The sequence below is a fragment of the Rhincodon typus genome, chromosome 6 (assembly GCF_021869965.1).
Source record: "Rhincodon typus isolate 14 chromosome 6, sRhiTyp1.1, whole genome shotgun sequence".
NCBI lineage: Eukaryota > Metazoa > Chordata > Chondrichthyes > Orectolobiformes > Rhincodontidae > Rhincodon > Rhincodon typus.
In genome coordinates this window covers 43,760,735-43,782,463 of record NC_063337.1, presented here as the reverse complement: position 1 = coordinate 43,782,463, position 21,729 = coordinate 43,760,735, and the positions used below count along the sequence as shown (strand labels likewise).

At 39.7% G+C, this 21,729-nt stretch overlaps 1 protein-coding gene across 2 annotated transcripts in view; it reads right to left on the bottom strand.

Annotated features, from left to right (window-relative positions):
* Window positions 1-21,729, bottom strand: part of pdgfd (platelet derived growth factor d) — a 172,651-nt gene that overhangs the window by 8,992 nt on the left and 141,930 nt on the right. For both annotated transcript variants that reach the window (XM_048598343.1, XM_048598344.1), the window contains exon 6: window positions 12,877-13,091. In XM_048598343.1, coding sequence (XP_048454300.1) covers window positions 12,877-13,091 — 215 coding nt within the window. The remainder of the gene's footprint in view (window positions 1-12,876; window positions 13,092-21,729) is intronic.

Here is a 21,729-nt window from a genome sequence, read left to right as displayed (position 1 = left end):
CTACAATTTCCATGCCTTCTTAACTCACTTGCTGTCACTTCTAATTCTGGCTATTTATCTCCCCCTGCTAAATATTCTCTCAGGATCCCACCTCCTGCCACATTAGTTTACAGCTTCCCCAACAGCACTAGCAAACTTCCTCACAAGGATTGTGGTCCCATTCTAGTTCAGGTGTAACCTATCTATCTTGTACAGGTCCCACTGCTCCCAAAAATGGTCCCAATATCCAGACATCTATCGCCCTCCCTCCTTTTCAGCACATATTCATCTGGACTAACCTCCAATTTCTATAGTCACTAGCATATGTTAACAGAAGTAATCTGGAGATTACTATCTTTCAGAGGTCCTTTATTAAAAAATCTACTTCCTAGTTCCCTAAATTCTGTGGTGTTCTCTGCAAATCCTGCTGCACGTTTGGTGACGATGGCAAATATCACAGAGAAATTGAAATATTGCCTATTCACATTATATTCCTAGGATTTCAACTTATTTTCTGGCAAAATGACAGCAGGAGATTTGGGAACCCATGTGGAAATCTACCTGTAGTGAATAGATAGTGTAAATCTCAGAAGGCCTGAGAGCGCAATGTCGATACCAGTGTGATCAGGTGCACGTATATAAATACATACAAAGCGTCTGAAGGTCAAGGCTCTGTAGGAAAGGATAATATTTACACCCACTGCAACTTATTCTGAAATGCAGTTTTCATGTTTAAAAAAAAAGTCTAGTCAGAGGCTCAGATACAAATTCTCAAAGTGACATGTGTGCTACATTACATTGAGACACAATATATGAATAGAAAAGAGCTGTAGACAAAAGTTTGTCCTAACTATGGAGCCGGTGTTGATTCAATTCTAAGTCATCTGTTTCTGAACTAACATGACATTTAATGTAGATTATGAAGTGCAGCTGAAGCCAAACTATCACATAATTATTTGGGAAGATTTCAATAGTCTTGCAAATTAAGTTACAATTAAGAAAAGGTCACTTAAAGACACTGCCATCTGAAAAACATGTCACCACGGTATTATTTATCGCTTAGGCAGTTTCACAGATCTGTTTATAATGCAAATGATGCATGAAGTACAATAGCTTAGTTCTGATGAAGGGTCACACTCTGCTTCTTTTGCCACAAATGCTACCAGACCTGCTGAAATTCTCCAACACTTTCTGTTTTTGTATCCAATAGCTTAGAGTTTTTCACTTTGCAATGTGGCACTTTTGAATCTCCTTTCATATGTGTAGAATGTAATTGTCCTCCTGACTGAGTAATGCATGATTAATACAGTGCTGTTTTATTTTAACATAAAACTTAAACAAATCTGAATATATACAAACATGTAAAGGCCTTAATTAGAGAAGTAGAGCTAGAAGACATATCTGCTGAAAATAAACTTAATAAACAAAACTCAAATAACAATACGATTCATGCCATTTGGGGAATGTACAAATAAGAACATGAAGTGCTTATAAATAGTGCATTTGTTTACCTAGCTGGACAATTTGAAAACATTCCACATTATACATAGTTACAGAAGAATTTCAAGAACTTCAAACAAATGCGAGTGGATGGCTTTATGGATACAAGTTGAGTTATGTTCAATTTAAGTCAATAAACATGTTTACTAAATCTTATTGATGTTTCAAGTATTATGATGGCTTTGGAATTGTACAAAAATGCTCCTTCTCCAACTTCTTTGAGGGTTGCTAATGACCAAAGAAATTCACATTGGTGGACACAATACCAGACAATACAGTTATCATTAGAAAAGCATGTTTGGGTGACTTTGTATGGTAATCAGACGGCATTTATTAAGTGCAGACTTATCTTGTGTATGCAAGTTGTGTGTGTTACACACGTATTTATGTTGCTAATGAATATGTACTGAGACACAGAGTCACTTAATTCAAGTGCCTGGGTACTAAGTGGAGAGCTAATTCTTTTTCAGCACTTTTAAAGGTACTAGATGTTGTATTTTAACACAGATTTCAACACTAGTAACCCTACATCTGAAAAGGTATTTTTTAAAATGAGAGAAATGGAGTTAATTGTCAACTTTCTCCTCTTGCTGTTTCAATGCAAGCAAGCAGTGCATGACCTAACTATCACAATACAATAAGGATTAAGATTAAAAACCGAAAGAACTGTGGATGCTGTAAATCAGGAACAAAAACAGAAGTTGCAGGAAAAGCTCAGCAGGTCTGGCAGCATCTGTGAAGAAAAAAATCAGTTATCATTTTGGGTCCGATGACCCTTCCTCAGAAGGATTAAGATTACTTGTTAAAGATCAGTGCTTCAGAGGAACTGGAACACCAGAAATTATCTTGAGGGAAGATTTCAGTGTACCGTATATTTTTTTAAAAAAAAGTCAGGCTGTTCGTCAATTACAAGTTTAAGAATTTTTGAAATAAATATTTGCATCTAGGAAACCTTTTGTGTTGCTTAAGATAGTGGGCAATTATACTACCCCGATAATTTTGCAGCTTTATGTAAATTACATGTTTATGTGCATCAAATTATTTATGTCTATATAATTAGCAAAGCTACTGCCTAAACGTGGTTGAAGTTATGAGGCTGAACTAGCTTGCTACCTGTGACATTCTAAATTTTAAAATACTTATGGCCCGTTTTCTGTGAAATTGTAAGTGGTGTCGAGACCAGGGATTCTGTGGAATTAACAAAATGCATTTGTGCACAGTTTTTGTGACTTTTATATCTTAATTCTTCTCTCAGTGGGAATAGTGTGAAATTGTTGAAAGATTCATCGGTTGACATGACACAAAGTGAACACTCCTTCAATGGTTGCAATTATTGTAATAGTTGATAAGGTTTTTTTAACATTCTGGTCAGCATATTGCATGAAAATTTTCAAAAATGTTTATTTTCTTGTACTCAAGCTTGTGTCAGATAAAAATGCTGACAGCTGGAATGTGTGGCCTCCGTATTGATACTAACATAGAAAGAGAAAATGATACTTAAGTTGTCGGTCATTATGGGATCAATGTAATTATGGTCTTGTAATTGACTGAAATGGCAAAGCTGAACAACATCCAGGAGTGGACTGATAAATAGCAAGTAATATTCACAGCACACATTAGTGCTAGACAATGATCATCTCCAAAAACAGAGAATTGAATCATCTCCTCTTGACATTTGAGAAACTGAACTAGACTAGCCTTATAAATGCTCTGATTATAACAGGAGGTTGAACGCCAGGAATTCTGTAGCGAGTAACTCACCTCCTGACTCCCCACTGCCTGTTTACCAAGTACAAGTTAGGAATATGAGGGAACACTACTACTTGCCTACATGAGTGCTGCTTCAACAATATGTAAGAAACTTGACACCACCCAGTGCAAAGCAGCCTACCAGAATGTCACCTTCAATATACACTCACTTCATTACTGACACAATATCAGCAATGTCTACCATCTACAAGATGCTATGGAGCAACTAACACAAGCTCCTTTAATAGCAACTTCGACACCCAGAAAGGAAGCAGGTAGCAAATACATGGGAACACCATGAAATGCAAAGTCCCTTCCTAGTCACACAAGATCCTGATTTGAAACTATGTGGAAGATCCTTTACTGTCAGAATAAGTTCCAAATCCTGGAGCTCCCTTTCTAAAAGCACTGTGGATGTCCTCACAATACAAAGATTGTAGTATTTCAAGAAGGTAACTCACCACCTAGTCAACAAAGGCTGGTCTCGCAATGTCACATCCCATGAACAAATAAAAAAAAATTACATTTAAAAGACAGGAATATTTTATATAGAGATTTGCAAAATCTCAGAAACGTTGTTTAACTAATTCATTTATATATGTAAAACAGGGAACATGATAGCTAATTTCCAAAAATGAAGATCCTATTAGCAGAAATAAATAATGACCAAATAACTCCTTCATGTAAAATTTGTTGAAGAACAAATATTGGCAAGGGTACGGAGGAGAACTCACCTGATCTTTGAGTAATACCATGAAATATTTCATTTGAGATAGGAGATGAAATCTTGTACACCGATTATAGGGTAACACCATAACAACCCCTCCATACTGCATTGAAGTATCAGTCTAAATTATGAACTGAACTCTCTGGAAGGGAGTTTGAGCCTACATCCTTCTGACTTCATGGTATGAGTACTACCACTGAGACACAGTTTCATAAATTACAAACTAGAACTCTCAAGAACTGTTGTGAACTGTCGTGCTAATGGTGTTGGTAAGCTAGGATAATAGATGGAAGTAACTTCCTGAATTTATTCTGTCCTCTATCACCTGACTGTTCATTGGATTTTTGATATGTTGAAAATTGAATTTCTTTCAGTCACTTGTATTTAGGTCTTTGCTGTTCTGATCTGTAATCACCATCTGTCTTTCACATAAATTGTTAGAACCTTTAGATAGATTTTCTAGACAGTTACTTTACACTCTTCTTGCATGATTCAACAGACCTGAAGAACTGTTTCTGCCTATTACAGCAATGTCTTATTTTTATTAAATCCACCAGATAATAAAAATCTGATTTAGGTCATTGGTGCTAATGAGTTAATATTTTTCATCTTCCAGATAATTGAACTGATCGCAAAAAACCAAATCTGGCTAAGATTTGTAATCATGCATATTATTTGATTGCAAGCTGTGAAGCTGTAAAGAGAGTTAGATGTTTCTGTTGATAAGACAGTTATTAAGTGAGCAGAGAGACAATAATGTCTAAAGGAGGTCTGATGGTGCTAAGCACTTGAACACTGCCAGTATCATGGACAACAATGTGCAGAGCTGGATTAACACAGCAGGCTTAGCAGCATCGTAGGAGCAGGAAGGCTGACGTTTCGGTGAAGGGTCTAGGCCCGAAACGTCAGCCTTCCTGCTCCTACGATGCTGCTTGGCCTGCTGTGTTCATCCAGCTCTACACCTTGTTGTCTCAGATTCTCCAGCATCTGCAGTTCCTACTATCACTGCCAGTATCATGCCTTGATTCTAGCCAATTTGTAAAAGGTTTCAGATTGACCATAAATTTTAATTCTTTATTACTGATAATTTATTCTTGCTTCTAACAGTGAATAATCCAAAATTTGTCAATTTTCATTCACAATATTACATTTATAAAATCAAAACTAGAATCTTGTCTGACTAATTTTTAAGAGTTTTTCAAGGAAGTCTCAACCAGACTGGATAAGATATTTCACAAAAAGTTACATCATAAGAAAAGAGTCCACAGTGTTGGAGGTAGTTTTTGTCATGAATAGATAATTAGCTAATTATCAGGAAACAGTGAGGAGGATAAGGGGTTTAGATTGGTGACCTGTAACCAGTGGAGTCCCATAGGGAATCAATGCTAGGACTACAAATGTTTACAATATATATTAATGACTTGGAGGAAGGAAGTGAATGTATTGTTGCCAGATGACAGTAAAGTAGTGGAAAGGCAGTTTGTAAGGCAGCTACAGTTAACAGCTTGATATTGATAAGTTAAGCAAGTGGGAAAAAAGTTGGCAAATGGAATATTATATGAGAAAATGTAAAGTTATTCATTTTGGAAGGGAGAACAAAAGAATAGAGTATTATTTAAATGAAGCAAAACTGCCGAAAGCTGTAATACAAAGGGACTTGGGGGTACTTGTGCACAGATCACGGAAAACTTGTACACGTGTGCAGCAGGTAATCAGGAAGGTGAATAGAATGTTGACCCTTATTTCAAGGTGTTTGGAATATAAGAGTAAGGAAGCCTTACTGCAACTATACAAGGGTCCTGGTGAGACCACATCTGGACTACTGTGTACAGTTTTGGTCTCCTTACTTAAATAAAGATATTATTTCATTGGAGGCAGTTCGGAGAAGGTTCACTAGGATGAGCACCAATATGGAAAGATGGTCTAATGTGCAAAGGTTAAACAGATTCACACTAAACTCACTGCAGTTTAAAAGAATGACAGGTGATCTCATTGAAATATATAGGATTCTTCAGGGACTTGACAGGATAAATGCTGAGAGGATGCTTCCCCTCATGGGAGAACTCTGACCAGAGCACATAGTCTCATAATAAAGGGGAGTCAATTAAGAAGGAGATGAAAAAGAATTTCTTCTCTCACAGGATTGTGCATCTTTGAAACTCCTTGCCATGGAGAGGTGTGGGGCAGAGTCCTTGTGTCCATTCAAGGCTGAGATACATAGATTTTTGATCAATTGGGGAATCAAAGGTTATGGGAATGGGCAGGAAAGAGGATGTGAGGAGTGTGTCAGATCAGCCATGATCCTATTGAATGGTGGAGCTGGCTCAAGGGGCTGAATGGCCTACTCCTGTGTATATTTCTTATGGTCTTATTGCTATCAATCTATTCCAGATCAATTAATCTATGATAATGAAGGCAATATTTAACAATGTTTGGATATTCTCCCAAATGATTAATTTTACATTTAAAAAAATTGGGCAAGTGAGTATCCTCACAACATAATGTTCAGTAGGTTAAATCACTCAGTGTAAACTACATTGTGAAGGAGGTCATAAATCTAGTTATAGAGTCATAGAGTCATACAGCATGGAAACAGGCCCTGTGGCCCAACTCGTCCATGCTGACCAGGTTTCTGAAAGGAACTAGTTCCATTTTCCTGCATTTGGCTCAAACTCCTCCAAACCTTTCCAATCCATGTATCCATTCAAATGTCTTCTAAATATTGTAACTGTACCCATCTCTACCACTTCTTCCAGCAGCTTGTTCCACATAGCCACCACCCTCTGTGTGAAAACGTTGCCCCTCAGGTCCCTTTTAAATCTTTTCCACCTCAAAGCTATGCCCTCTAGTTTTAGACTACCCTAACCTGGGGAAATGACCTTGGCTATTCACGTTATCGATGCCCCTCATGATTTTATAATCATCTATAATGTCACTCCTTGCTATTCCATGTGCCTTTTCATATACTCAGAATACAAAGTAATTTCCACACTGCACATCAGGAATATCAAAAACTTCTTTCAGCTGAATCCCTTCCAAATTCATTATGCATAAATAGCTTACAGCTTAACAAACAGGGCTTTGGTTCATCAGGACTGAGGTTGATGCAATGACTGCTGTCTTTCCAGATTTTAAAATTAATTTACTCAGTCTGAGCTGTTCCATAATTCAAGAATAATTGGCCTCATGAGTGACTGTAGACTCTCATGTTAAAAGTTAAGCTTTAAAAGCAACAGTTGGACTTCCATGTGAGGTGAAATACAAAAGGAAAGCAGCCTCTAGTTTGAATTTTTATTCTCCAACTTCACAGTGGTTCATGAATATAAATCAGTTTAGAGGTCTCCTATGGTCCTGTTATGATTAGATCTTTGAGAACTATTTATGGACAGCATTTGATGTTTGAAAATAATTATTCAAGGATTTTGACAATCAATAGGATTGCAAGGATACAGCACAGCCATTAAGAACTAGAATTCTCAAGCAGAAATGTATATTTAGCAAATGTTGCAATGCATTGTCTCCACAATTTTTGACTTCTTCCTGAAAGGCAATTGAAGCAAAGAACATTGTCATCCACTTGTATGTTCGTGTGACCTTCAGTGTCAAAAATAGGCCCATTTCAGTAGAAGCATTCAAAGTTCTGACCTAAATGTCCTGGTAAATTCCTGCGATGCTAATAACATGGCATTGTCAAAGGAACAGCCACTTTTCTACGTATGAAAAGAAGACAACAGTGCAATTAATTGTGGAAGTGAGATCTTATTTACCGAGTGCATCTTACTGTGCTATTTCCTGAGTCTGATGTCAAGCTGGAGCATGCTCACAGTTGAGAGATTATTAGTTGGCGAATGTGAATGTATCATATTCACTGCTGAACGTGATCATGAATGAGATTTGAATTAGATTAATGTATCAATTCCTTGCAAGTTGCTTTGGTGCATGGATCGACTTACAAATAAGGAATCTTGACTTAATTGAGGAAAATTAGTATAAATTCTTATTCCGGATCTTTAATACTATTTCATTTAACATATTTGTATTAAATAAATGCATAAAATGTCTATTATAAAAACTTCATGAAAATAAGCTTGATCTGTTTGAAAATAATTGTTTTAGTTTATTATTTTGTATCACAAATTTGTTAAAGCTCCTGTTCTAAAATATCATGCAATTTGGTAATATTGAACATAAGGAGTGTCTAATTTCTTATAATAACCAATTATACAGAGATATTATTTATAACTTAAAGTGATAGAGGGCAGTGTTCTTTGGAATGCCATTTAGTGCTTATTGATGCTCGAGAAGGATGTTTATTCAAAGTCTGAAGCACAGGTACAAATATAACCAATCTGCATGTTTGGGTAATCAAATTTGCAGACTGGACATTTCTGAGAAAAGATTGATACTTTAGCATGAAGACATCATTAGATTGGTGCAGCCATCTCATATATGGTTTAGTGTAGAAGGAATATGACAAGATCTTCAATTAAAGATGGGTTGGTTCAATTTTTCTCAGTTTTCTAGATTTTTATGCACGCTGAGAAATCACCCAGACTGGATGGATTACACTTGAGTTTTGAAGGAGATAGCTGACGACATCGTAAAGGCATTGGTGGTGATCTTTCAGGAATCGCTGAAGTTAGGGAGGGTCCCAGAGGGGTGGAAAATGGCTAATGTATCACTCCTGTTTAAGAAGGGAGGAAGGCAGAAGATTTGGAAACTATCGGCCGGTTAGTCATTGGTAAGATTTTAGAGTCCATTAATAAGCATGAGATTTAAGTACTTGGAAGTGCATGGTAAAATAGGGCTGAGTCAGCATGGCTTTGCTAAGGGGTTAAGGGATGCCTGACAAATCTGTCAGAATTCTTTGAGGGGGTAATGAGCAAGTTAGACAAAGGAGAGCCAGTGGACGTGATCTATTTGGATTTCTAGAAGGCCTTTGACATGGTGTTGCACTGGAGGCTGCCAAATAAGGTAAGAGCCCATGGTGTTAGGGGCAAGATGGAATGGATAGAGGATTGACCGACAGAAGGCAGACAGTGTGGATAAAGGGGTCTTTTTCAGTTTGGAAGCTGGTGATTAATGGAGTACACAAGGTTCCATGTTGGGCCCACTAATATTCACATTAATTGAGTACCTGCGACGGGTAGAAATTTGAAACAAAAACAGAAAATTCTGGAGAAACTCAGCAGGTCTGGCAGCATCTGCGAAGAGAGAATACAGTTAATATTTTGAGACCAGTGACCCTTCTTCAGGATTCAAAACATTAGCTCTGTTTTCTCTCCACAGACGCTGCCAGACCTGCTGAGTTCTCCAGCAATTTCTGTTTTTGTTTGTTTATGTAATAGCACTTTGCAGCCTTCCGGACTCAATGCTGTGTCCAACAGGGATAGGAAACAGATAAGACTGGTGGATGGCTTATAATGGAGTTTTCAGTGATCTGTATTGGGATCCTGACTTTTCCTGATAGGTATATACACAGAGTCCTAAATGATCAATGGGCAGGGGACAATTTCAAAATTTGCAGATGACTCAGAACTTGGGAGAATTGTAAAATGTGAAGTGAACACTGTAGAACTTCAGAAGGACATTGACAAGTTGGTTGAATGTAAGATATGCAGAGAAATGTGAGGTGATGCAGTTTGGTACAAAGAACATGGAGACACCATAAAATAAATGGTATTATTCAAAAGGATGTGCAGGAGCAGAGAGAACTAGATGAATATAGACACAGATGTTTCCAGCACAGAGAGGCCATTCACCCCACTGTGACCATTTCAGTCGACAACGATCTGATGACACTAGTCTAATTTTCAGTCTCTTGGTCTATAGCCCTGGAGGTGATGGAAATGCAAGTGAATATTTAAATAGTGCTTACATGTTATGTTTCTGACTCAACCACTCTTTCAGGAAGTGAGTTCTAGACTCCTACCCCACTGAGTGAAAGTATTTCTCACCAACATTATGGGTGGCATGGTGGCACAGGGGTCAGCGTTGCTGCCTCACCACATCAGGGACCCAGGTTTGATCCCACCCTTGGGTGACTATGTAGAGTTTGCACATTCGTCCCACGTCTGCATGGGTTTCCTCCCTCAGTCCAAAGATGTGCAGGTTAGGTGGATTGACCGTGCTAAATTGCCCTGTAGTGTCAACGGATGTGCAGGCTAGCTGGGTTAGCCATGGTAAATGCAAGGGTACAGGGATAGGGTGTCAGTGGATGGGGGCAGACTTGATTGGTTGAATGGCCTCTTTCTGCACTGTAGGGAGTCTATGCCTTAGCCTTCAATCTCTTGCTTAAGTTTATGCTCCTGGTTATTGAGCCCTCCATTAACAGGAGAAGTGCCTTCCCATTTACCTTGTCTATGCCCCTTATAATCGTATACACTTCTACCTGGACCCCCTCAACTTTCACTGCTCTAAGGGAAACAACCCTAGTCTGTTCAATCTTACCTCAGGCCCTCCAGCACATCAACATCCTGATAAATCTCATCTGTGCCTTCTCTAGAGCAAACACATCCTTCCAACAATGTGGTGACTATTCCAGCTATGAAGAGAGGCTGGAACAGCTTGTGTCAGTTTCTTTAGATCAGAGAATGCTGAGAGAGGGACCTGATTGAGGTGTATAGGATTATGAGGGGCACAGACAAGGTGAATAGGAGGCAGAGATAGTAGGAACTGCAGATGCTGGAGAATCCGAGACAACAAGGTGCAGGGCTGGATGAACACAGCAGGCCAAGCAGCATCATAGGAGCAGAGAGGCTGACGTTTCGGGCCTAGACCCTTCATCAGAAAAGGGGGAGGGGAAGGGGGTTTTGAAATAAATAGGGAGAGAGTGGGAGGCGGATAGAAGAGGGATAGAGGAGAGGATAGGTGGAGAGGAAACAAACAGGTCAAAGAGGCGGGGATGGAGCCAGTAAAGGTGAGTGTAGGTAGGGAGTTAGGAAGGGGATAGGTCAGTCCAGGGAGGACGGACAGGTCAAGGGGGCGGGATGAGGTTGGTCGGTAGGAGATGGAGGTGCGGCTTGAGGTAGGAGGAGGGGATAGGTGGGAGGAAGAACAGGTTAGGGAGGCAGGGACGAGCTGGACTGGTTTTGGGATGCGGTAGGGGGAGGGGAGATTTTGAAACTTGTGAAATCCACATTGATACCATTGGGCTGCAGGGTTCCCAAGCGGAATATGAGTTGCTGTTCCTGCAACCTTCGGGTGGCATCGTTGTGGCACTGCAGGAGGCCCAGGATGGACATGTCGTCTGAGGAATGGGAGGGGGAGTTGAAATGGTTCGCGACTGGGAGGTGCAGTTGTTTATTGTGAACCGAGCGTAGGTGTTCTGCAAAGCGGTCCAATAGGAGGCAGCTGTTTCTCTTAGCTAAACGGCCCATAACAAGAGGACATCATTTTAAGGCTAAGGGCAGGAGGTTTAGAGGGGATGTGAGGATTTTCTACACAATGGCAAAAGAAAAGTTCTCCTGAATGCAATTTAACAATTTTGCACCCTCCCTATCTTGGACACTAAAATTATCTCAATTAATATTTAGGTAGTTGAAATCCCCATTTATTATTGCCTTATTATTCTTACATTTCTGTGAAATCTGATTCCAGATTTGACATTCTATCACTGCTTGACTGTTTGGGGGCCTGCAGTATACTTCCTCAACTTGAGGACTGAGTGCCACACTTTAGGAAGGATGTCTTAGAGAGCACAGTGGAGGTTTATGAAAATGATTCCAGGGATGAGAAACTTTGGTTACGAGGATAGACTGGAGAGGTTGGGACTGTTTACCTTGAAGAGGAGAAAAATAAGAGGAGACTTGACTGACGTTTTCGAAATCATGAGGGCTCCAGACAGACTGGATAGCGAGAAACTGCGCCCACAAGTAAACAGATCAACAACCAGAGGACATATTTTTGAAGTGTTTTGCAAGAGATGCAAACGAGAGGTTAGAGAAAATCATTTCCCCAGAGAGTAGTTGCGTTTTGGAATGCATTGCCAGGAAGTGAGGTACGGGCAGGTTCAATTGACACATTCAAAAAGACATTAAATTATTATTTAAACAAAAACAACGTGCAGCGTTATGTTGAAAAGGCGAGAGATTGATACAAAACCAAAATGCTTTGGAAACTGGTGCAGACATTGGGTTCAATGATCACCGTTTGCAAAATAACAGTCTCGTGAACAATTTAAGCTCATAACCTTTGTGCTCACTTCTTGCACCGCAGCTATCGGTGATGATTCTCCTATTTCCCACTTACATTACCATCAGTCGCATCATCTGTTTTTTTTTAATTTAACCTCTCCTTTTCACTTGTGCCATCATCCACATTGTTTTTACTGGTGCACAGAGGGACGCTCTCGCAGCAAGGCCTGCCCTCGTCGACCACATAGCCTCGCTCTCACAAACCCTTCCCCTCCCTGGGGCCTGCCCAGTTGGCCTCGGTAACCTTGTGCCCACTTCACTTGGTTCCTGAGCAGCATCCATGATGGAGCATTCCCAACCGGTGGCCATCGCTCCCAGTGGCTGGCTCAGTGCTGACAATTTACCGGCACTGCAATTGGCCAGCAGGACTTGGAGGCCGAATCTCCTCCCTTCAAAGGGATGAGTCCCTCAGGTTGCCAGACAGCAAGTACTTGGTCAGGGTAAAATCTGATTGGGCCTCCCAACAACAGCCAAAGTGGCATTGCCCCTAACAATCAGGCACGTGGACTGGGTCACCAGTACCTCATTAGCTATTACTCCCGGTTCTCCTTCCGCAGATGCCACTAACCTGCTGAGTATTTTTAGCATTTTGCTTTTAGTTTATTTATTTGAACCAGAATATTATATTTCCAACCAAAAGCAACTGGAGCGGATTTACATCTGAGGATTCCTGGTACCATCATATTATATCATAGTGGCAGTTAAGGATAATTTCATTACAAATACCTCATGATATTTCATAATGCTTTTGGCTGGCATGCAGTTGCAGGATCGCCAGTGTTCAGTACCACAGGCACAGTTTCCCCCGCAACGTTGAACAAGGAGGCACCGAGGGAAGAAGACTGCATTCGTCTGCTTAAGCTCTTCTCGAAGGTTAACGGAGTAGTTTCGTGGAGTACAGCTGTAGCGTTTAACATCATTATTCATTCTGTTCAGGTCAGCTATAAAAGAAGGTTTAAAGAAAATAAGTTCTTCTTTGCCATCATTAATGCTTGTTTTCTGGGTTCAGAAAGTGTTCATTGATAACATTTGCAAGCTTTTCAGGCTTGTAAAACCAAATAACTTTTCCTGGCAAGCGCATCACAGTTTAATTCTTTTTATCTCAGCTATTAGTTTAGACTGTTTATTATGTTATTACATTTCTTTTATATCAAGCTGTGCAATGATCATTTAAACTTATAGATCATATATAATACACTACATTCAAAACCTATTACCAAATCCCATGATCATCCTATTAATTTCACTGTTTTGCTCTAGGTATTTATTCTGCTAATGATAAAAGTCGCTTTGTACCTGGTACAAAAGTACTGCAAGCACATATTAATGCATTCCCCTTATACCAATCACAAAATGTATAATATAAATTTAAAACAAGGCATGGTATTTTATTAAGTCTGTTAGGCTGTAGGTCCTGCTTCAAGCACTTTCTACATCTTGAATGTGTTTCAGCAAGTAACAATGATTTCAGCATCTAATTATGCAAGCATTTACAAATAAATATAAAGTTATTGATATTATCTTACCATTGTTGTCAAATCTAGTTTCACTCTTATTGTGTTTGGCAGTAAATTCAGTTTAACAAGCAAGAAAGTGAGAAAGTATAAAATGTGTAAAGGCTAATTATACAATGGTATCGGAATACATACTGTCACAGAATTTGGATCATTGTGAAATATCTCCAATTATTTTATCTGAATAAAATGCTAGTGCTGTGAATAGGCATCAATCTACCTAAGCAATAGTCACATCTTAACAGGCTACCAGGCCGGAAATAGTAAAATTATTTTTTGTTCTTTCATGGGATGTGACTGTCATTGATAAGATGTTACCCATCACAAATTGTCATTGAGAAGCTGGTGCTGAATTGTCTTCTTGAAATACTGCAGTCCATCTGATAGTGGAACATGTTTAGTCATCTTAGGAAGGGAGCTCTGGGAATTTGACTTAGCAACTATGAAGGAACAGTAATATAATTCCAAGTTCAGATGGTTTAGGGCTTGGAGGGGAACTTGAAGGTGGTGGTGCTCCCATGTATCTTTTGCCAGTGTTCTTCTAGGTGATGCAGGGCACAGTGTTGGAAGGTGCAGTTGAAGGCGTATTGAATTGCGAAGTGCATTTTGTAGGGTGTTGTTCCATATCAGTACTGAAGGAAATGAATATTTAAAAGGATGGATGGGATGCCAATCAAGCAGACTGCTTTGATCTGAATGGTGTTGAGTTTCTTGAGAGTTTCAACATCCAGGCACGTGCAGAGTATTCCATCACATTCCTGACTTATGCTTTGTGAATGGCGGACAGACTTCGGGGAGCGAGGAGGTGAATTACCTAAGAATTCCTAGACCTTGGAGCCACAGTATTTAAATGGCTAGTCCAGTTCAGTTTCTAGACAATAATCCCCTAGGTCGACAGGGATTCAGTGATGATAATGCCACTGAATATTAAGGAGAAAGGTTAGATTCTCTCTTATTGGAGATAACTATTACTGGTACTTATATAACTCAACATACCACTTATCAAGCCAAGCCTGGATGTTGTCCATGTCTTGCTGCATGTGGACATGAACTACTTCAGTATCTTAGTGTTGAAAATCATTCTGACTCTTATGCAAGTGATCATTGCACACTGATTTCTGACCATATGGTAGAGGGAAGATATTGATGAAGCAGCAGAGGATGTTTGGGTCCAGCACACTACCCTTGTTGCAGCAACGTCCTGAGACTAAAATAATTGGCCTCCAACAAACACAAGCATCTCGGTTAGTCTTGGGAAAGACTCTATCCTTTGGAGACATTTCCTCTGATTTCCACTGCTAATGTTCCCATGATGCCATACTTAAGTCAGGCTCTGCAATGATGTCAAGAGCACCCACTCTCACCTCACCTCGAGAATCAACTCTTGCATCAATTTTTGGACCAAAGCTCTAATGAGGCAGAAGTCAAGGCAAAACTCATACTGAGCAGCTTGTTGCTGCATAAGAGCTGCCTGACATCACTGATGACCACACCTTTCATCACTTTAGGGTGAATTGGGAGTTGACTGATGAGATGCTAATTGCTGTGATCAGTTTTGTCCTGCTTTATGGACAGTACATATATGGGCAAAAGACCAAAGAAACACCCATGTGGAGATAGGAAGTTGAACGGTTTGAGCAGAAGATAAACACAAAATGTTTTCTGGGGGACATCAGTGACCCAGACCAAACATTTGGGCCTACTGACATATACATCAAACTGCATATCGGAAAATTCAAGTTAGACTCACATGCAACTATCACAGTATTATAGGATGCACATTTGTTGACAAAATATTGTTTACCCAGCATAACCTCAACAATATGGTGCATAGGGAATTTCAATTAACATTAATAAACATGCTCAAAGCAATTCCCCAACATAAAGGGCATCAAATAGTAGGGAAAAAAACCCATATGCACTTCACACCAGGAACACTCAGTCCCAAGTAGAAAGGCCTGTGGTGAACAGACTTCGATCTTATTCAGCAGGTTAAAGAACAAACGGTCAATGAACAGCTGGTAGAAGATCTTATAGTTCTCTGCAAACTCATGGTGGTTCCTCAACAAGATGCAATATCCGTGGGGATATCTACTGTTAGTATTTCATATTATTGAGATAGAAAACTGTGACTACACTGGTTTGATGGAAATGGACACCACTAAGAAGAGACAAGCAATGTCTAAAAAGTCAAGATTCTACGAATAAAAAAGAAGTCTGCTCAGGTAGGAGTGATGACTTCCTTGAAAGAAATGCAAAAGATGAAAGGTCTTCCAGTTAAAGAGAGAACTTCAAAATGCCAGGGAGGGAGTTTAACACAACTACCTTCTAACCAACAAATCACCTTTTACCCAGCAAACTACCTCCTACCCAACAAAACAATCTTTCTTCCAAGTCTGAAGGAAAAACATTCAGGGAGAAGAGTGAAATGTAAGTTTATAAACAAATGTATAACAATAATTTCAGAAAAAAACATTGGGGGAAAATGTACCATATGGGTTTGAGAGGGTCAGAATAGGTTAATACTTAATTGAGTACAATAAGCATCATCTACTGTGATCATGTCATGAGGACTTAGTGGGAAATCAATGTAGGATCTTGCGGGAGACAGAAGTAAGGCTAGATCCTCCCAATAGTCTTTACAGCAATGCACAATCTTTTCTTATAACTGTACATAATTGCAGAGATACAATAAACTACATCTTGTTCACTCTATATGACTTTTCTTACCAGACCGCAAGGTGGCTACCCTCACACACATTAGAACAAGTAAGCCCCTAAAGAACCTACACATTTAGAAAATACGGATGGCAGCACACGCAACACACAGTATTGTGCTACCTCAAATTCATATTAAAAATGCGAGCTCAACATCACAATGAATTTCATTATCACAGAACTATGCTCCTTTCTGTGTTATTACAGTTTGTGCAAGCGCGAAGCACATTTATGTGTTCGGAATTGTGGTTTTGTACTTGTGAAAAAATACAGAAACACAGATACTATGAATAGCTGTGAATGTCATGGTGAGTTGGTGAAAGCCAGGGTGCAGGAGTAAGGGATTAGCAGATCAGTGGATTGCTTCTATATCAGTTGAAGCACTCTGACCAAAATATTGTTGGCAGCCACAAATGGTTTCCTTTTGCCTGACATGACATGACTGGGATAACCTCAAAATACATCTACAAGAAAATTGCTAAAAAAAAAATTAAAGGTGTTGGTCCAACATCAACATATACAAAATTAAAAAAAACACAAATGAGACAGGGAAGGTGGTTGTTATGATGACAAGGTTGAGGAAATATGATCTTTGCTCTTTGGATGATTGGTGAAGTCACTCATCTTCATCTCCCAAATATGCAATCAAACATGTTGGCAGTGGAATTGCAACTGGCAACAGCAACAAATTAATGCTGGCATTTAATTTATTTGGGTTATGTTTTCTACTTCTTTGATTATTTCAAGGCATAACTGTCATGCTAAATTTGAGGAGCACATTCATAATTCTACAGTCTTGCTGATATGTTATGTACTATTTGCTGTAGAAAATCAGAAATGAGCTACTTCCAAGAAACTTAGTTCCAACTTCAAAATATTTTAACTGGGCAGTAACATGTTCAGTTATTGGATGAGTTAAAAAAAAATCACACCATTAGTTGAATTGTAATACAAATTACAGCACATTTATAGACATGTATAAAAAGGGAACAGGAGGAGTAAGCCACATGAACAAAACACCACAGCTGGTCATTGAAACTTAAAGGTGGGCATTGGAGGCCTTTTGTTTAAAAATAAGAAATCCAATCACTGGTGATAACTGTTGGCTTTGCTGCAGATCCTGCTGGGCTGTTTTGAACGGTGAATGGCTTGGAGATGTTCTTATTTATCTGGTTTAATTGGAGTAAAGGCTGCTAAAGAACCAGCTGAGTTCAACAAGTTACCCAGCTGATTTCTCCCATTTAATCTGTTATTCATTTGAAAGACTGATTGAAGGAACATTATGAATGTATTTCTTGAACAATCTACGCCTGCAAGATAATTCAGTGCAAGATTAGTAATTTGTCCACACGTATCATAACATTAATCTAACAGACTCCAGCACATCCTACATTTTATCCTTTTGCCTTCAAGAATAATACACTGGGCACTGTTTACCTTTTCAGAAAGCCAATCCCTAAAAATAAATCCATTTTTAAAATAATTTTTCCTTGAAGTGTGTGTGTGTGTGTATATTTTGAGACAATTTAGAGGGATAAGCATTAATACTTTGATATTATTGACTATATTAACCAAACATTGTAACTTTATTGAATAAATTTTATTTTGATATTAAATCCATCATTGTGTTTATTAAGAAACTTGTTATTCAAAACCTGATATAGAGATTGTATTTAATTGGTCATCTTAGAAGCTGGAAGAAGTAGTTCTGATTTGACACTGTGACCTGTAGAGAAATGGGACTAGAATGACATTGCACCTCACCGGTCACAGTCATAAAATGTGGAATGATGGGCTGGATTTCCTTCATATTGCAACAAAGGAGCTATGCACTTCTGACAGGAGATTCTAATCAGGGATTCTTCAGAAATGCAGAGCTGTACCTCTGTTCTGGCAGATCTGACATCCCTTTACTACAGCAGTCAATTGTCTTATTTTGCAATTTAATGGGTAGGGTGGTGGGAAACAGTCAGGTCTAGTGAAGGAGGAACGGGTGTCAGGTAAATGGAGGAGGAATTGGGGATTGGGTCAAGACAGGGGGAGAAACTCCAATGAGTATAATGGCAGAGGGCTGTTGGGTCAGGGGCTGTGAGAAATATAGCAGGGGCTGTGAGAGATGAGCTGGGGTTCAATTGAGTAGTTACTCAGGAGTTAATCTAAAATTATCTAGAATTATTGCTGGGGCACAAGCTACACCAGGAGGTAGAAAAAGTGTGTAAGAGAGGCAAAGTTACAGTGATCATGGGGGATTTCAATATGAAGGTGGACTGGGAAAAACAGGTTGATAGTGGATTGCAAGAAAAGGAATTTGTGGAATGTCTATGAAGTGGCTTTTTGGAGCAGCTTGTAGTGGAGCCCATTAGATTTAGTGTTGTGCAATGAGACAGACTTGATAAAGGGAGCTTAAGGTGAAGGAACCCTTAGGAGGCAGTGACTATAATATGACTGAATTTACTCTGAAGTTTGAGAAGGAGAACATAGAATCAGAGGTAGCAATATTAGAGCAGAATTAAGGCAACTACAGATGCATGAAGGTGGAGTTGGGCAGAATTGACTGGGAGAGGAGCCTAGCAGGAAAGACAGTGGAACAGCAATGGCAGGAGTTTCTGGAGGTAATTCAGAAGACACAGCAAAAATGCATCCCTATGAAAAAGAAGCATACTAAAGGGAGGATGAGACAACCATGGCTGACAAGGAAAGTCAGGGACAACATAAAAACAAAAGAGAAAGAAAGCAAATAATGCAGTGAAGGGCAATGGGAAACCAGAGCATTGGGAAGCTTACAAAAACTGACAGAGGGCAACAAAAACGAAATAATGACGGAGAAGATTAAATATGAAGGTAAGCTAGCCAGTAATATAAAGGAGGACTTTAAGAGTTTCTTTAGATATATAAAGGGCAAAAGGGAGGCAAAAGTGGACATTGGACCACTGGAAAATGACGCTGGAGAGATAGTAGTGGGGAACAAGGAAATGGCTGAGGAACTGCATAATTACTAGGCATCAGTCTTCATGGTGGAAGACATGAGTAAAATCCCAAAAATTCAAGAGAGTCAGGGGGCAAAGCTGGGCATGGTGGCCATCGCCAATGAGAAGGTGCTAGAAAAACTGAAAGGATTGAAGGTGGATAAGTCACCAGGACCAGATGGACTACACCCCAGAGATGTTATGAGACAGCTGAAGAGATAGTGGAGGACTGGAAAATCACAATATGACACCCCTGTTTAAAAAGGGAGTTAGGCAAAAGATGGAAGATTACAGGCCGATTAGCCTAACCTTGGTCGTGGGTAAGATTTTGGAGTCCATTGTGAAGGATGAGATTTCTGAATACTTGGAAGTGTATGGTAAAACAGGCAAAGTCAGCACGGCTTCATCAAGGGGAGGTCATGCCTGACAAATCTGCTAGAATTCTTTGAGGAAGCAACAAGCAGGTTAGACCAAGGAGAGTCAATGGATATTATCTACCTAGACTTCAAAAAGGCATTTGCCAAGATGCCGCACAGGAGGCTGCTGAGTAAGATAAGAGCCCATGGTGTTAGAGGCAAGGTGCTAGCATAGATAGAAGATTGGCTCTCTGACAGAAGGCAGAGAGTAGGGATAAAAGGGTCTTTCTCAGGATGGCAGCAGTGATAAGTGGTGTTCCACAAGGGTCAGTGTTAGGACCACAGCTTTTCCCTTTATACATTAATGATCTAGATGAAGGAACTGAGGGCATTCTGGCTAAGTTTGCAGATGATACAAAGATAGGTAATATTGAGGAGGGGGGAGGCTGCAGAAGGATTTGGACAGGTTAGGAGAGTGGGCAAAGAAGTGGCAGATGGAGTATAATGTGAGCAAGTGTGAGGTCATGAAGAATAGAGGCATGAACTATTTTCTAACTGGGGAGAAAATTTAGAAAGCTGAAATGCAAAGAAACTTGGGAGTTCTTGTCCAGGATTCTCTCAAGGTAAACTTGCAGATTGAGTCAGTAGTTAGGAAGGCAAATGCAATGTTGGCATTTATTTTGACAGGACTTGAATATAAAAGTAGGGATGTACTTCTGAGGCTCTATTAGGCTCTGGTCTGACTGCATTTGGCGTATTGTGTGCAGTTTTGGGTCCCATATCTCAGGAAGGCTGTACTGGCCCTGGAGCAGGTTCAAAGGAGGTTCACAAGAATGGTCCCAGGAATGAAAAGCTTAACATATGAGGAACCTTTGAGGACTCTGCGTCTATACTTGATGGAGTTTAGAAGGATGGGGGGGGATCTAATTGAAACTTACAGAATACTGAATGGCCTGGACAAAGTGGATGTTGGGAAGATGTTTCCATTGGTAGGAGAGACTAGGACCCGAGGGCACAGCCTTAGAGTAAAGGGAAGACCTTTTAGAATGGAGATAAGGAGAAACATCTTCAGCCAAAGAGTGGTGAATCTATGGAACTCACTGCCTCAGAAGGCTGTGGAGACCAGGTCATTGAATATATTTAAGACGAAAATAGATAGGCTCTTGATTGTCAAGGGGATCAAGGGTTATGAGGACAAAGTAGGAGAATGCGGTTGAGAAACTTATCAGTCATGATTGAATGGCAGAGCAAACTCAGAGGGCTGAATGGCCTAATTTCTGCTCCTGTGTCTTATGGTCCTATGGTCTAATTCTAGAATGTGGAAAAGTCCAAATTTCCCTGAGTAGCAATTTATTTAACAGCAGCAAATTCTCTGAATTCTTCAATTTAAATAGGGACTTGAGGAGGGTTCCAGTGTAGAGGAATCGTCCAACAGAATCTTCAATTGCCTGAACAATTCCTTCAGAATTTGCTACAATACAGATCGAGGAACAGTTTGTAAAAGGCATGCAGGAAAGGCACTATTAGAATAGTCATGGGGGACTTCAGTTTGCAGGTGGACTGGGAAAATCAGGTTTCTAGCCGATCCCAAGAACTAGAATTCATGAAATGTCTATGAGATGATTTTTTGGATCACCTTGTAGTAGATCCCACTCAGGAACAGGAAATTCTAGATTTGGTGATGTGTAATGACACAGACTTGATTAGGAAACTTAGAGTGAAGTAACCCATAGGGGGCAGTGACCATAATATGATAGAATTCAACCTGTAGTTTGAGAGGGAGAAGGTGAAATGAGATGTAATGGTATTACAACTGAGTAAAGGTAACTACAAAGACATGAGGGAGGAGCTGGCCAGAGTTGATTGGAAGGGAACACTAGTAGGGAAGATGGTGCAGCAGCAATGGCAGGAGTATCCAGGAATAATTTGGGAGGCATGGCAGGAATTCATCCAAGGAAGAAGAAACTTACTAATGAGAGGATATAACAAGGTGTAGAACTGGATGAACACAGCAGGCCAAGCAGC